The sequence below is a fragment of the Myotis brandtii genome, unplaced genomic scaffold (genome assembly GCF_000412655.1).
Source record: "Myotis brandtii unplaced genomic scaffold, ASM41265v1 scaffold397, whole genome shotgun sequence".
Classification (NCBI taxonomy): Eukaryota; Metazoa; Chordata; class Mammalia; order Chiroptera; family Vespertilionidae; genus Myotis; species Myotis brandtii.
Window position 1 is genome coordinate 4,477,498 of NW_005365229.1, and position 16,393 is coordinate 4,493,890.

At 43.4% G+C, this 16,393-nt stretch overlaps 1 protein-coding gene across 1 annotated transcript in view; it reads left to right on the forward strand.

Moving 5' to 3' along the window:
- ADCY9 (adenylate cyclase 9) overlaps positions 1 to 16,393 on the forward strand; it is a gene marked incomplete at its 5' end in the record, with an annotated part of 146,975 nt that overhangs the window by 101,466 nt on the left and 29,116 nt on the right. The window contains 2 exons of the mRNA XM_005873010.2: positions 12,119 to 12,223; positions 13,121 to 13,338. Of these exons, the coding sequence (XP_005873072.2) occupies positions 12,119 to 12,223; positions 13,121 to 13,338 (323 nt within the window). The remainder of the gene's footprint in view (positions 1 to 12,118; positions 12,224 to 13,120; positions 13,339 to 16,393) is intronic.

Below are 16,393 nucleotides of genomic sequence, written 5' to 3' on the forward strand. Positions count from 1 at the left end.
CATAATATGCAAATTAACCAAACTGAGGAATGACCAGTTGGCAGAGGGGCGGGGCCAGCAAGCAGGTGGTGCCAGGCCAGCCAAGGACACTTAGATTAGGTTTTTATTATCCTATATAATAAAAGCATAATATGCAAATTGATCAAACTGAGGAATGACCAGTTGGCAGAGGGGCGGGGCCAGCAAGCAGGTGGTGCCAGGCCAGCCAAGGTGCATGCCACTGGGCAGAGGGAGGGGACAGGTGATGGGGGGATGAGTTGGCAGTGACCAGCAGTAGCGGAGGGGCAATTGGGGGAGCAGGGCCGGCCGCTCACCAGCCGGCACCGTCTCCTGCTCAGCCCGCCCGGTCACCTCCCACAGAGGGAGGCCACTGGCGGTGGTGGTGGGGTAATGGGGGGCGGGGCTGGCTGCTCGCCAGCTGGCACCGTACCCTGGTCAGCCCGCCCGGTCGCCTCCCGCAGAAGGAGGCCAGACTGCAGCTTAGGCCTGCTCCCTCCCTGCCCCCCGCCCCCGGGGATTGGGCCTAAGCTGTCAGCTAGACATCCCCTGAGAGCTCCTGGACTGCGAGAGGGCGCAGGCTGGGCTGAGGGACCCCCCTGAGTGCATGAATTTTTGTGCACCGGGCCTCTAGTATAGGATAAGCACTGAGTAACTAAGGGAATCAATATGAGCTATTAGCCTAAACTTGAAAGGCGGAAAATTGAGGTCTGCCTTAAAGATTATATAGATTATAATCTGACGTATAAGACGATTCCCTGAAGTAACAGTTTCTAAACAATAGAAATGTGAAATACCAGTTGCTTGCACATTCATTTTTTGAGAAGGTTTTTCCTCTAAACTTGTTACTGCCTCACACATATGTCATTGACTTGTTGCCTTATATTGTCTGTACTATGGTTAGATCTTCTCATTAGCTGGAATCACAGACTAGCTCCTCCTAATCCTTTTTCGGGGTCTGTTGACTCTTCCTGCCAACAGGCTTTGATCTCCTGTCACCTCATCTGGCCAGAGTTAGCTCTCATGTAGGTTTGTCACAGACCCCACATTTTCCTCCTACTTTGGTGTAAGGCAGTGTTTCCTCTGTGTTCCCTTGAGCAGTACTTTCTCTGGATGGAAATAGGTGTCAAGTGTAAAAAAAGTGTTCTGTGGTCAGGTAAATTTGGGAAGTTCCAGGTTAAACAACATTGAAAAGGTTTCTTTACTGCGGGACTTCTCAGTGCCTTTAGTATGCTAATATGCATACAGTACTTCTGTCTCCAGAGATGGATGTGGTATGCAGCATTCTCAGGCCTCGTTGACCACAGATTTCTTTTTTTAAGCTGCACCTTTTGGAGAAATGCTTGTCTAGTGGAAGGAGTTTCATGCAAGAAACAAGAAATTAGAGGAAAGGTGTTCAGTAAATATTCATCAAATGAATACCTGCAATCTTGGTCCTGTTGGTCCTCTTACCTGCAGTGCTCATCACTTCCCTTTCCCTAAAAACTCCTCTTTTCCTTTCATGGGTCACCTTCATTGCAGTTTTTTATGACTCCTCTACCTAATAATGCTATATAACATTATAGCTACAAAATACACAATATTTATGTTTTTGTTATACGCCTTCCTGTGAATTCTTTGAATGCAGGCAGGGCCCATGTGTTTAAAAAAACTTACATTTTCCCCAGTGTCCAGCATAATGCCTGTAGTAGATAATGTAGTAGATAATGACCATTTTCTTTTGGCTTAAATTTTTAATTCTTAAGTGACACACAGGAAGATAGAACTCTGTAGAGGTAGCCTAGAAGGCCTAAACTGAGAAGCTTGAGCAGAACTAAGTAGAACCAAGCTAATGTCTAGGAGTCATTTGTTTTCCCTCCTGGCACACCTGTGTTATGTGTCAGTAAGTTATTTCTCAGTACATAGCTGGGGAATTCTTATCTAATATTTCATAAAATAGTCTGAGTATTATGATGTCCTACCAAGAAACTGTAATCATGTCAAAGGACAAGGGCTTTGGTCCTGAGGTCATAGGTCAGAGAGAACCCTCTCACAACCAAGCATTGGCTTCTTGAGTGACTGGTAGTGAAAGTTTTTCATCAGGAAGCCTTAGCATTGCAAAATGGGGGGCTGTGAGGTACACTGTTAGCACCGTGGCACTCGGCTCTCTGAGCCTGAGCTTCCAAAAATAGCCCTGGGATTTGGGATGGGGGAAGGAGGAGTCAAGAAGGGAGCCAGGCCCTGGCTGGTGTGGCTCAGGTGTTGTCCCATGCACTGACAAGTTGCTGGTTCAATTCCTACTCAGGGCACATGCTCAGGTTGTGGGCTTGATCCCTGGTGGAAGGCATGCAGGAGATAACTGATCAATGTTTCTTTCTCACATAGATGTTTCTCTCTCCCTCTCCCTTCCTCTCAAAAAAAAAAAAAGTGAGCCCAGGAAGGAGACAAGGGCTCTTCATGTCACAATCATGGAAGGCAGCTTTAGTGCCATGGGAAGGGCCAGAACTCAAAGTCGAGGTTGTTCTCAAAGCTTTGGCTTTGGGACTGTGAGCAAGTCACTTAACTTCTCTAAGTCACAGTGAAATGATGATGATGAGGCAGTCTCTCAGGAAGTAATGCCCATGAATGCTAGGATTGTAGTAGATGCTCACTTAACACCAGGACGTGCATTCATTCACTCCATGTGGAGACATGGACAATGACCACGGTAGGAGTAAAGGACAGGAGACATAGATACTGTGTTGATTTGCCCACAATGAGTCATTGTCTCGGGAAGATCTCGCCTTCTCAGCTTGTTCTGACTTGAGAGAGATTTTTCTGTTATTGCCCTTGATGGTTGCTGTGGGGGATGTAACCACGCTGTTACAGAATTTACCAGGCAACTGAAAAATACGCAGGAGTACCGGAGGCACAGGAAAAACCCATTTATTTCCAGACGTTTCACATGTACTGGTACAGTGACTCAGGGGAGTCTGTTTCTCTTCAAATCCTGAGCAAACCAATATGGAGAAGCTTTCCCTTTATACCCCTTTGGTTTCTTTGTCCCCCAAATATGGATCATACTTCCGGACCTTTTGCAGGCTTTGCAAAAAGCCCTATGTGCTGGGATGGGGGAAGTGAGACCACATCTTAAGGCCTGGCCTAGTGCCAGCACTGATAACTCCATCTGGGGGTTATGTTATTGTTCATGGTTTATGGCCTCTAACATGGGAGTAGTACTTTAGGTAAACAGGTCTTGCAGAACCAGATCATTAAAGAAGGGGCAGTGACTAGACTACAGGCCAACAAGAATGTGCATTAGGTTCCTGGCACAGATTCAGATTGCTAGCCCCCCGAAAATGTCTCATTTTCCCCATCAACGTCACAAATATATAATTGGTGTAGGGACACTTGGCCTGCTTAGTGTGATCTCAGCTCTGCAGTGGTGGCCTGCTGCTCATTTGTCGTGAAACTGTGGGTGATAGATCGAAACTACACATGCCAATCACAATAGCTGCTCTAATGTCTTTGTGAAGAACCAAGAAATAAAAACCAAAGGTGTGGGTGGTTTCTTTTCTATCACATCAGTCCTAAACAGTGCACCGTGTGAGCTGTGACAGCATCTTAGTGCATCTCTGAAAGACCTCACAGGCAATGCAGCTGCTTGGCTATCATTGCGAGTTTACCTTAATCTATTATTCAGAACCCCAGGCCTGTGTGCTCACCAAGTGGAAGTTTCTACATGTTTACAGTCAGTAATGAGGCTGATGGTATGGATTTGTCCACATGGGGAAATTCAGAGAAGACCTGTCCTATTTTCAAAAGGGTTGTACTTTTCTTAGGAACCATCCTTCTGTGGTAGTTGCCATGACTTTGTAATGACTCTAAGTAAGTGATCACTTCTTTTATCTCCTTGTCATTTGTATTATTTGTATGTAAAATCATTATGAATAGGCTCAGCTGGCTCAATGAGGAAGCAGAAGGCCTCTACTTTTCATTTTAATTCATTATAGGAATGGAAAAGGTAGTAGATATCTCCCTCTCCCTTTCTCTCTCTCTCTCTCTCTCTCTCTCTCTCTCTCTCTCATATATATATATATACACATATATACACATGTGTATATATGTATATATACACATGTGTATATATGTATACATATATACACACATACACACATATAGCTTATAAATTATTATAAAGGGTGGTCTGAATTGATAGTGGTGATGGTTGAACAATTCTGTGAATATACTTTAACCATTGAATTATGCACTTTAGGTGGGTGAATTGTATGGCATGTTAATTATATCTCAGTAAAGCAGTTATAAGAGTAAATAGTAGTTTAACTGCTGGCTTTGAAATATGGATATAAAGTAAGTTATTTTTAAAGGACTTTTCAAGTTTTATCTATATTTTTAGTTGTGTGTGTGTTTCCTTCATATAGGAGAAAGCACATCACATATAAATGGACAGAATACATGTAGAAGGAATGAGCGAAAGAGAATCCCATTAGAACATCACAGTAATAAATGCTGCAGGCAAGATCCATCAATGAACTCTGAAATTAGTGGGTATAAGTTTAAGGAGAAAAGGGATATTTGCATAGCCCCCAAACATCTCCTCCCCCCACCCTCCACCAGATATTTATTCATTGTAAAGGGAAGAATAGTAACTTGCAGTGGAAAACCTGATAGCCCCCCATTCATCACATGATGAAGGTAGCATCATGATTAATAAGGCAAGATCCATCAATGAGCTCTGAAATTAGTGGGTATAAGTTTAAGGAGAAAAGGGATATTTGCATAGCCCCCAAACATCTCCTCCCCCCACCCTCCACCAGATATTTATTCATTGTAAAGGGAAGAATAGTAACTTGCAGTGGAAAACCTGATAGCCCCCCATTCATCACATGATGAAGGTAGCATCATGATTAATAAGATGAGTGGTATCTTGTGCCCCCTGATGTGAGAAGGGCACATCACCTCTTTGGAGTTCTTCCTCAAATCCTAAACCTCAGTCAGCCATGTGAAAGCATCAGACAAATCCAAATTCAGGGGCAGTCTACAAAATACTTGACCAAGGCACTTCAAAAGTGACAAGGTCATCGATGACAAGGGAAGATAGGACCTGCCACAGACCAGAGGAGACTAAGGAGAAATAAAAACTAAAGGCAGCATGGGAGCCCAGTAGTAAAATCATTATGAATAGGCTCAGCTGACTCAATTTGAGGAAGCAACTGGCTCAATTTGAGAAATAGAGCATTGGGAGAGGGGGACCTGAGAACTCTGAAGAAAGTCTGTAGTTATGAAATGAAAAGGGAAGATAGATAAGACCAGCATCATTTGATGGGCGGCATCAGGTAGTGAGGTATTGGACATAAATGAAATTTCTCAAAATATGAAATACTTTCTTTTTCTGACTTTTTGATGGAATATTTCCACAACATGGTAACAATATTCTTGCCTTATCAGCCTCAATTATTAAATGCAGTAGCTACTTAGGACTCAGGAACCTGAGCAGGGGTCCATGACGTTGAGATCCTGTGCCTGATTTTCACAGGTTTTTGCTTTGTTTGTGGTTTTGCCTCCAATATTCTCAGGCTGACCGCTTCCTGTTCTTAAAGCTTCTGGGTTGCCTTTCTTTTTCTGTAACAATTACTGCTTCTATTTTCCTCTAATATTTTGCAGCTATTTTTCTCTGGTATTTTATTAGCAGAAATCATCTCTGCGCCGGCCCACCAGTGGCATGTCGTAGCTCACATTACAGGTGTTTCTGTTCACTTGGAGATGTCATGTATGCATGGCTGCTGCTACCTGGCCTTAAACTCCTGCTATCATTTTCTAACGGTGTGACTTTGGCCAGTCCCTTCTCTTCTCTGCCTCAGTTTCCTCCTGTATAAAATGGGCTAATCGTAGTGTCGGCTTCATAGGTGCTTATGAGGACTAAAATAAAGTGATATGGGCCTCAGTAAGCTGTATTTGCTATTAGTATTGCATGTTCCTGTCTGTCATGTTCAGCCTGAACTTATTTTTTTAAATCCTCACCTGAGGATTTTTTTCCCATTGCTTTTTTAGAAGGAAGGGAGGGAGAGAGAAACATTGATGTGAGAAAGACATATTGACTGGTTGCCTCCTGCATGAGCCCTTACTGGGGCTGGGGATTGAACCTGCAACCCAGGTACATGCCCTTGGCCAGGAATTGAACCCATAACCCTTTAGTGCATGGGCCGATGCTCTAACCACTTAGCAACACCAGCCAGGGCTCAAACAGAATTTTGAGTTTGGGGAGTAAGGGGTGCCTCTGGTCACAGGACAGTTTGCCAAATAGTCATACTCAGCAGACTAAACAGGTAAAGCCAGGGCTTTTCTGATGTTTCCTCCTCGGTTCTCAGAAAAGAGGTTTCCCTGTTCCCTCCCTTGACAGTTATGAAAAAGAACAGCTGTTAGCTTAGAAATGATTTATCTTTTGAAGAGAGATAGCCTTGAAGAAAAAACGATTTTATAGCTCTGTGCCATATACTCTGAACAGATTGTAGGGTACATGCATTGAAATGTGTTAAAAAAACAAATGCAAATGCACCCAAGTGTGTTAGAAAAATAGTTATAATCTTCCCTTTGAGCCTACGTCCACGTTGCGGGAAGGAACACAGATAATCTGGGAAAATGCAGAGCTTGCTCTTGGGTGTTCTCCAAAGGATCTCGGGTTTCCCAGGCAATAGCCAGCCTACTCTTTGGCCCATGAGGTACTCTGTGTGGGGACCTTAGCTGCTCTTGATGAAGCTTCCCTTGGTGCCAGTGCACCAACAGTGCCACTTAAAAGAACCAGGATGTGGTCCTAACTGCCTTGGTCACTTCAGAGAACGAGGCAGAGGAGATCAGAGTGCTAGGATTATTCCTCGGTCCTCCCTGTGCCAGGAAAGGAGGCCAGAGAGAGGCTGATGGTGGTCGGGTCACAGCACTGCACTCTGGCCCCCGCTGTTGGCAAACCTTTGAGCATTATGAGGATTAATTGAGATCAAGTGCACGAGGCTGCAGACATCACCTGGATAAGGGCCTGGTTATCATTCACTGGCGTGCCCTCTGCACGTCGGCGTTTCTAAATCATAGCATCTGCTATCGTGACAACTGTGCTCTTTATCTAATGTGCTTGCCACCATGCTTCCTTGTGAGTCAGTTGCTCAAATGTGCCTCCCAAGGCGCAGGATATCCCTCGTAGTTAGTTTCCCAACTCTGAAATGCTTCCCTGTGAGGGCTTCTCAGGGATGGAGTTACTGGCAGCAGCAAAGGGGGAGAGATGGACATTTAATGGGTTGGCAGACATTTCGCAGAGGTGTCTGGGTGCTTAGCAAAAAGCAGTTTGTGCCGAAACCGGTTTGGCTCGGTGGATGGGGCGTCGGCCTGCGGACTGAAAGGTCCCAGGTTCGATTCCGGTCAAGGGCATGTACCTGGGTTGCGGGCACATCCCCGGTGGGAGATGTGCAGGAGGCAGCTGATCGATGTTTCTCTCTCATCGATGTTTCTAACTCTCTGTCTCTCTCCCTTCCTCTCTGTAAAAAATCAATAAAATATATTTTTTTACAATAAAAAAAAAAGCAGTTTGTGAGATGCTTTAACCCGATTAAAATGAACCTGTAAATACTTAAAGGAAAACAGCTGTTGCCAATGAAGGGAAGCACCCCCACATACCCGTTCATGGTGGAGCCCTCCTCATGCAGAAGGCGCTCTCCCCACAGAGCAGAAGGGGCTGTTGAGATATGAGAATGTCTCCAACAGGACAGATGGATTTCTTGAAGATTTTTCGTTTCATTTCTTTTAAAGTGTTAATCAAACCTCCTTTCCCCAAAGGAAAGTAGAGGAAGAAGAAACAGAACGACAAAGAGCAACATTTTCAAAGCAAGTGCAAAACTGGTTCTCCTGCCCAACCCCAGTCCCACTTTGTGGGCAAAGCTGCTGTGGGAAGGCAGAGTGAGCAGTGAGCACTGTTTGGGCCATTCGGAGCCCAGTCACAGGTCCTACTCTACTGCTTCACACATGACCCCGACGGGCCCCCAGACCTCCCTGAGTGCAGACTCCTAGACCGTTTATGAACATTTGGTCTGACAGTGTATGTCTGTGTCTTTGCTCCCCGAGGTTCTTTTGTGGGCAGCTCTACAAGACCTTATCTCCGTATTAGAACATTTTATCACAGTAGAGTACAGGCCACAGATCCTCTCTTTGTCACAGGGATGTAACTTTGACTTGCCTATCTGTGAAGACCACTGCTCCAGGCTCCCTGGAGATTAGCTGGTCCCCATGGGCACTCCCAGTTTCCACTAGCCTTCCTATCCCTTTGCAGCCAAGACCTTCATAGAAAGGGTGCAGAATCTGAGTTGTGTGGCCTTGATTCCTATCAAGGGGATCCTTTGTGAAGGGCGTGTGGCCTCTGCTGTCCAACGGGTTCGATGGTCACTGTTGTATAAATGCATAAAACATCTTATATATGTAACACTAGTGTGCTGTGGGAATTCCTAAGAAACAAGATGGCCTGTTTTAAAGTGTATCAGGTGTGTGAATGCTCCCCACGTCCCGCGTGGTTCAGGGTTCGGGCTTTGGAAGATGAAAGAGATGAGACAAGAAATAATAATTTGGAAATTGGGGGGCCAGGCGAGAGCCCATCCCAAGAGGATGGACTCAGCTTGTGCTCAGGCCTTGTCATCCTTTTATTTAGTTTGGGATACACCCATAGCCCTTAGGCAGGCAAGTTCCAGTAACAGACAGACTATCTTATCAGTAAGGATTTACATGACTATCTGGTGGGGAAGTTGCTTCAGCTACCATTGACTAAACAGTGGGTGCATAGCCCTGACCTTTGCCGGGGATCAAAAGTCACCAGCCTTCAGGGTTCCTTGTCCACACCTCTCTGCTAGTGAAGATAATGGGCGGCTTCCCGCAAGGTGTACTTGAGGAGGGAAAAATACTTAGAAACAACTGACGTCAAGAAATACCTAAAAAAGAAATGACTACGCAAGAGCAGATACCAAGGATGGCTGTTTATGATCAAGGACATTAAATTACCAGACGAACTGTCTTTATAACCAGAAAGGATAGTGACCAGAAGTTTTAATATTAAGTACCAACATTTATTGAATACTCACTAACACATCAAGCATTGTGCAGAGCCAAGCTGTGATAAATGCATGCACATCTCCACTTGTCCAACCCTCGCCCATGGCAGACATCACAAGTCAATCTCAGTTCTCCTCCTGTTGGGCCAGCACGTGGCCTCATCATCCTCAATTCACTGTTCTAGGAAGTCAGTCTCATGGGATTAGAGTCAGTGCACAAAAACCAAGCTGATTTAAAATACCTCTGACATGCTTTACTTGTATTGACTCATTTTGCCCTTATAATAATTCTTCAGGGTAGATACAATTCCTTTTTACCAAGGAGGAAAATGGGACTTGGAGAGGATCTCTATTAAGTGGTAGAAGCAGGATTCAGTGAATGAAGCAGGATTCAGTTTAATTTCAAAGCCAGTGCCTTTAATCACTGTTACACTACTTCTCTAGTCTTAATGTTTAAACAGTGGTCAGAGAAGTAGCTGTTTATACTCTTTCATCATGTCTTTATGAGATTGGTGAATCCCTGGACCTTAAGGGTTTGACTCATTCTCTCAAACCATTCCCATACTCCAAGTTGTATCCACTCCACCCCAGGCCTGCTTGGCTCCTGAAAAGGCCGGTATTTCCCTAGAGAAGCAAGCCTACCACCACCAAAGTCAATTATTTCCAATACCCACTAGGAGGCACCCATAGGACCATGCTGCATGTGTCTTGGGCACATTTACTTCATTCCTCCCTTGGGGGCTGGGAGGGTCACTGTGTGTGTGTGTGGGGGTGGAGGGTAGTTGGGGGGAGATTGGATTTTGTTATATGAGAAGATCAATGGCCCCATTGGTAAAATGTTTTGAAGTTTAACTCAGACGATACCGAGATGTGCTTTAAAATAATTTTATTGATAAGTATTGACAATTAGAACATTTTACCCCTGTTAATAATGTCTGTTTTTAAAGAGCTATAAGCAGTTTTACCTAGGTGCTACTGTTTGTTCAGGTATGTTAGTTAATGGTTTGGCCAGCTCTTTTGGCATGTATATTTTCATTTTTTGAGGAATACAAATGTCCAAACTTAGCTTGTGCATTATATAAGATTCCCAAATTACACACCTCTTTAGCATCTTTGTTTCTTTTATTTAATATAGTGTGGGCCTGAACTCTAACTTGAGATGTGATGACACTTATTTTAAATTTTTGAAATAATATCTAGCCTCCTACAATGTTTTCCAATGCTATGCAAGGACATTTTTGTAGTCCTAATAAATCTTTGCTGCTAAGTCTGTCTCCTCTACTGGAAACAGTTAGTTGCTATCTCAATGACACTTCCTAGTTTAATGGATCACATCCTATATAATAAAAGGCTAATATGCAAATTGACTGAACAGCAGAACGACCAGTCGCTATGATGCACACTGACCACCAGGAGGCAGATGCTCAGTGCAGGAGCTGCCCCCTGGTGGTCAGTGCACTCCCACAGGGGGAGTGCCACTCAGCCAGAACCTGGGCTCACGACTGGCAAGCACAGCAGCCGTGGTGGGAGCCTCTCCTGCCTCCGCAACAGTGCTAAGGATGTCCGACTGCTGGCTTAGGATGTCCGACATCCCCCAAGGGCTCCCGGATTGCAAGAGGATGCAGGCCAGGCTGAGAGGCTCCCCCCCCCCCCACCAAGTGTACAAATTTCATGCACTAGTTAATAATAATAGTAAATTTATTGAGAGCCAGAGATGATGTTAGGCTAACTATATACATATCCATTAAATCCTTACCACGTATCTTCAAGAATAGTGTTATCACACTCTTTTTATAGATGAGATAACTGAGGTGAGTGATTTGAACAAGGCCATCCAAAACAATAAGGATTCGAGGTGGGATTTGAACCCTGGTTTATGAGAGATGAAAGTCTTGCTGCCCTTTCTACTCTACCTGTCAGGATTGTCTTGCCTTTCCTTTTCCAGGTCAGCTAATTTCTGTAAGCTTTTAAGAATCCTAGGTCTATAAACAGGTCCCTCTGATTATTCAGCCTATTTTATAGGAACAGCTCACTATCACATAGAGCTCATAGACCTTGGCGACGTAGTACCCTCATATAGGATAATGGCAGGTTGTTTGTTCAATAGCAGCTTTATTGAGATATGATTCACATACCAAGAAAGTTACCCTTTGAAGTGTACAATTTGGTGCTTTTTAGTATATTTGCAAAGTTGTACAACCATTACCACAATCAAGTTTAGAACATTTTCATCACCTCCTAAAAGAAACCTCATGTCTATTAGATCACTACCCATTCCTTTATCCCTCTCCCCCCTGTCAATGCCCAATCTCCTTTGCATCTCTGTGGATTTGCCTTTTCTGAACATTTTATATGGATGGAATCATACAATATGTGGCTTTTTGTGTCTGGCTTCTTTCATTGAGTGTAATGTTTTCAAGGTTCATCATGTTGTAGCCTGAATCAGTACTTCATCCCTTTTTTGTTGTTGTTGTTTAATCCTCACCCAAGGATATATTTTTTTTCCCAAGGATATTTTTTCTATTTGATTTTTAGGGAGAGTGGAAGGGAGGGAAGGAGGAGAAGAGAGAAATAACTATATGAGAGAGACACATTGATTGGTTGCATTCTACATGCACCCCAACAGGTGCCTAGGATTGAACCTGCATCCCAGGTATATGCCCTTGACTGGGAATCGAACCTGTGGCCCTTTGGTGCGAGGGCCAATGCTCCAACCACTGAGCAGCACCTCTAGGACAATACCTCATTCCTTTTGATGGCTGAATAATATTCCATTGTATGGGTAGACCACATTTTATTGATCCATTCATCTGTTAATGAACATTTGAGTTGTTTGTACTTCATGGCTCTTATGGAACATTCATGTGCAGGTCCTTGTGTAGATGTGTACCATTTTCACTTTGCCAGTTTGTCTTTAACTCATCCTGGTGTGGTTCAGTAAGCCTTCCGTTTGGTTACAACCATTCTATGTGATAGCAAATTACAACAATAGAGGACTGTTTGAATTATATATTGTGGTCATCTTTTCTTGGTGAGTTCCTATGGTCTGTTTTTTCTTGTAGACCTGCCCTTCGTGCAAAATTACATTTGCTCCCAAATTGGAAGCTGGTGCAGAAGAAGGAGCAATGCAAAATGGCTGTCAGGAGGAGCATAAAAATAAAAACAAGGTAACAAGCTCCTGGCTGTCATACCTGTCAGTTCTTCTCTGGTGCATTCTTCTGAGATGACACTCCTGTTGTCAACTTCTCGGTTCTGGGAATACTTCCTTTTAGGTGACCCATTCCATACCTCTAGTCCTTTTGTGTTTTGAGCAGACCAGTAAAGAACAGGAATGAGTCAGAACTAATCCCTGAGAACTAATGCTGAACTGAAGGGGATCCCTAATGGGCAATAAGGGTTTAAAGACGTGGATTAGAGTTAGGGAAGGTTTGTAGAGCTAGAAGTTGGATTCAACATATGGTGGACTGTGGGTTTGCAGAGAGAAGAGGGGACTTCAGGATAAGAGACACATCATGGAGAGGGGCTTGGGATTGGGGACAGCAGCAAGGAAGCTGCCAGAGAAACCTCACTTGGAACCAGAGCCAGGACTGGAGTGGAAAGCAGATTAAATAGCTGGGAAGGCTGGCCCTCCAGGAAACCTACTCCGTCACCCTCCACCCTCATGTCATCTGCCCATGGATTGTGCGACACCAGGTCCGCCTGTGTTGCAGACAAGCAGTCACCCTTTCCTAAGCTACAGCCCATATAGGTTTTCTTTCTCTGGATCCACTCTTGCACTTCTCCCAAACCTTTCCCCATAGCCCTCTGGAACCCTGGTTCTATGGTCAGCAAACTGAGAGCCTCAACCTCCCTGGTTGCCTGAACGCCTGGAGTTGCGATTTGACAAATCAGGGGGATAGGGAGAAGCAGGTGGGTGGCGAGGTTGAGAGTTTGGATTGGGACCGAGATTTGAAGGTGCAGCGTGCAGTGCAGTGGGACCCCAGCGTAGCAGAGGGGTTGGGTGGAATAGCATGCTGCACACCCACGGGTCACCTCTGTGTCTGCTTCCCTCTGTCTTGAGGCAGGTTTCTGGAGGACACAATTCCAAAACACAGAACGGACTCCTGAGCCCTCCCCAAGAGGAGAAGCTCACCAACAGCCAGACCTCCCTGTGTGAGATCTTACAGGAAAAGGGAAGGTGGGCAGGTGTCAGCTTGGACCAGTCTGCTCTCCTCCCACTGAGACTCAAGAACATCCGGGAGAAAACAGACGCCCACTTTGTTGATGTTATCAAAGAAGACAGGTAAGAGGGAGCTATGGGAATTGAAGTAAAATTTGCAGATAGAAGCCTCTCCCTTTCTCTAAATTACCTTATCTATCGTGTTGTCAATATATCACTTTACTTTGAAGTAATTTGAAGCTTACAGAAACATTGCATGAATAATACAAAGAATTCTCTTTATACCCTTTGCCCGATTTTTCTAACTTTTAACATTTTACTGTTTGTTTTAGTCTCCTCTTTCTCTATAAAATTTATGATTTTTTTCTGGACCACTTGACAGTAAGTTGAATATGTCATTCTCTTTACTCCTTAATACTATATTTCCTAAAAATAAAGATGTCCTTCATATAATCATAGTTATCAAATTTGGTAAATTTGGCATTGTTTTGATATTTTATATCTGTAGTACATATTCCAGGTTTTGCTTTTTTTTTAATCAAAATGAGCTTTATGACAGAGGGAGAGGGAGGGAGGGAGGGAGGGAGAAAGAGAGAGAGAGAGAGAGAGAGAGAGAAAGAGAGAGAGAGAGAGAGAAAGGAAGAAACATTGATTGTACATGCCTCAACTGGGGATCAAACTTGCGACCTAGGTATGACTCTGACCAGAAGTAGAACTCACAACCTTTTGGTATACAGGACGGCACTCCAACTAACTGAGCCACCTGGCCGGGGCTCCAGTTTTGTCTGTTGGTAGCACTTCCTTTTTCTTTAGCGCAGGATTCTGCCCTGGGTCCCAGGTTTCATTATGCAGTGGCATGCCTCTTTAGTCTTTTTAAATCCCAGGCAGTTCCTCAGCCATTCGGTGTCGTTTATGAGGTTGGCTTTTTTGAAAAGTGCAGGCCTGGTTCTTTTATAAAATATTCCAAAAGTTGAATTTGTGTGACGTTTCCTCATGCTTCCATTCAGGCTGGGCAGATATTACAGAAGGGGTGTGTCCTTCTCAGGTGTCATATCTAAAGGCTCCCCGTGTCCATTGGTCCCTCATCTGCATAGTAATTTTGATCAACCAGACAAGTATGTTTTAGACTTTTCCAATTATAGTTACGATTTTCTTCTTGTGACTAATAAGCTGTCTGTGGGAAGACACTTTATGATCATGTAAAGATCACATTCCTCATCAAACTCCCCTAGGTTGAATCTCCATGGATGGTTCTTGCCTAAACAGCCTGTACTGTGCTGGTTTAGAAGAGTGATTTCCCTGCTCCAGCACCAACTGCACAGTTATCATTTGGTGTCTAGCATTCCACTGTAAAGAGCCCCTCCTACTTATTCCTTCATCTACCCCTATATTATCAACCTGGACTCATGGAGTTCTGTTCTGCTTGACAGGATATAGTTCATCACTGTCCTGATTCTAGTTTGATGCTCTGGTTGTACCAAATCTGTTCTTGTGGGAACCCCCCTTTTGGCATGACTCCATCATTTATTTTGAGCAATTTCTTACATTCTATCTACCACAGCAATTTTCAACTGGTGTGCTGTGAGAATTTTTAAAACATACAATACCTGACTATTGAGTCAGGAGCACTGACCTCTTTTCCCTGAGGTTGTCAAATAACAATTTTTAAAAAAATGAGAACCCCAACACAATAGCCGTCCAGTGTGAATGAATCAAAGTTACACCTTTTTATTTGTCAGATTGCAAAACTATGATGTATTTTTTTGGTGTGCTGCAGAATTATAGTGATTAGTTTCTGTGTGCCTGAGATGAGAAAGGTTGAAAATCGCTGGTCTAGCACAGCAGGATATATTCCAGGCTTGTTTTGTATCTTCCCTGCCCCCACTCAGGAATGAGATGTTTCTCAAAAGAGCCCTCACTCCTTTTAGTGAAGAATGGTATTTAGATGTGTTAGTTATCAATGCCTAACATAATGTCATCATGGTCAAAGACATACTTTATGTGATTTCAGTACTTTAAATTTATTGATTCTTGGTTTATAGCCTCACATGTGGTCTTTTTTTTTTGGCGAACATACCTTTGCACTTGAAAAGAATTGGAAAATATAAATAGACCGATCAGCAGTAAGGAAATTAAAACAACCATCAAAAACCTCCCGAGCCCTAACCGGTTTGGCTCAGTGGATAGAGCGTCAGCCTGCAGATTCAAGGGTCCCAGGTTCGATTCCAGTCAAGGGCATGTACCTTGGTTGCGGGCACATCCCCAGTGGGGAGTGTGCAGGAGGCAGCTGATCGATGTTTCTCTCTCATCGATGTTTCTAACTCTCTATCCCTCTCCCTTCCTCTCTGTAAAATATCAATAAAATATATTTAAAAAAAAAACAAAACAACCCACTGCTTTAAAACCTATCCTTTTCAAATTCTTCCAAAAAATTGAAGAAGAGGCAATACTTCCTAACACATTCTATGAGGCCAGTATAACCCTGATATCAAAACCTTGCAAAGATAACACACACAAAAAAGAAAATTACAGACCAATATCTCTGATGGACACAGATGCAAATATCCTAAACAAAATACTAGCAAATCTAATATAACAGTACATAAAAAAATAATACATCATGATCAAGTGGGGTTCATTCCAGGGGCACAAGGATGGTTCAAGATGTCCAAATCAATCAATGTAATACACCATATTAACAAAAGAAAGGATAAAAATCATATGATCTTATCAATAGATGCCGAAAAGCATTTGGTAAGATACAACATCCATTTATGATTAAAACACTCAATAAAATAGAAAAGTACCTCAAAATGATAAAGGCCATATATGAGAAACCCTCAGCTAATATCATACTCAATGATGAAAAACTGAAAGTTTTTCCTCTAAAATCAAGAACAAGACAAGGATGTCCACTCTCACCACTCTAATTCAACATAGTGCTGGAAGTCCTAGCCAGAGCAATAAGGCAAGAGAAAGAAATAAAAGGCATCCAAATAGGTAAGGAGGAAGTCAAACTGTCACTTTTTGCAGATGACATGATTGTGTATATAGAAAACTCTAAGGATTCCACCAAAAAACTATTAGAAACAATAAAAAAATACAGCCAAGTTGCAGGATACAAATTCGATGTGCAAAAATCCATTGACTTCCTGTATACTAACAACAAAACTTCAGG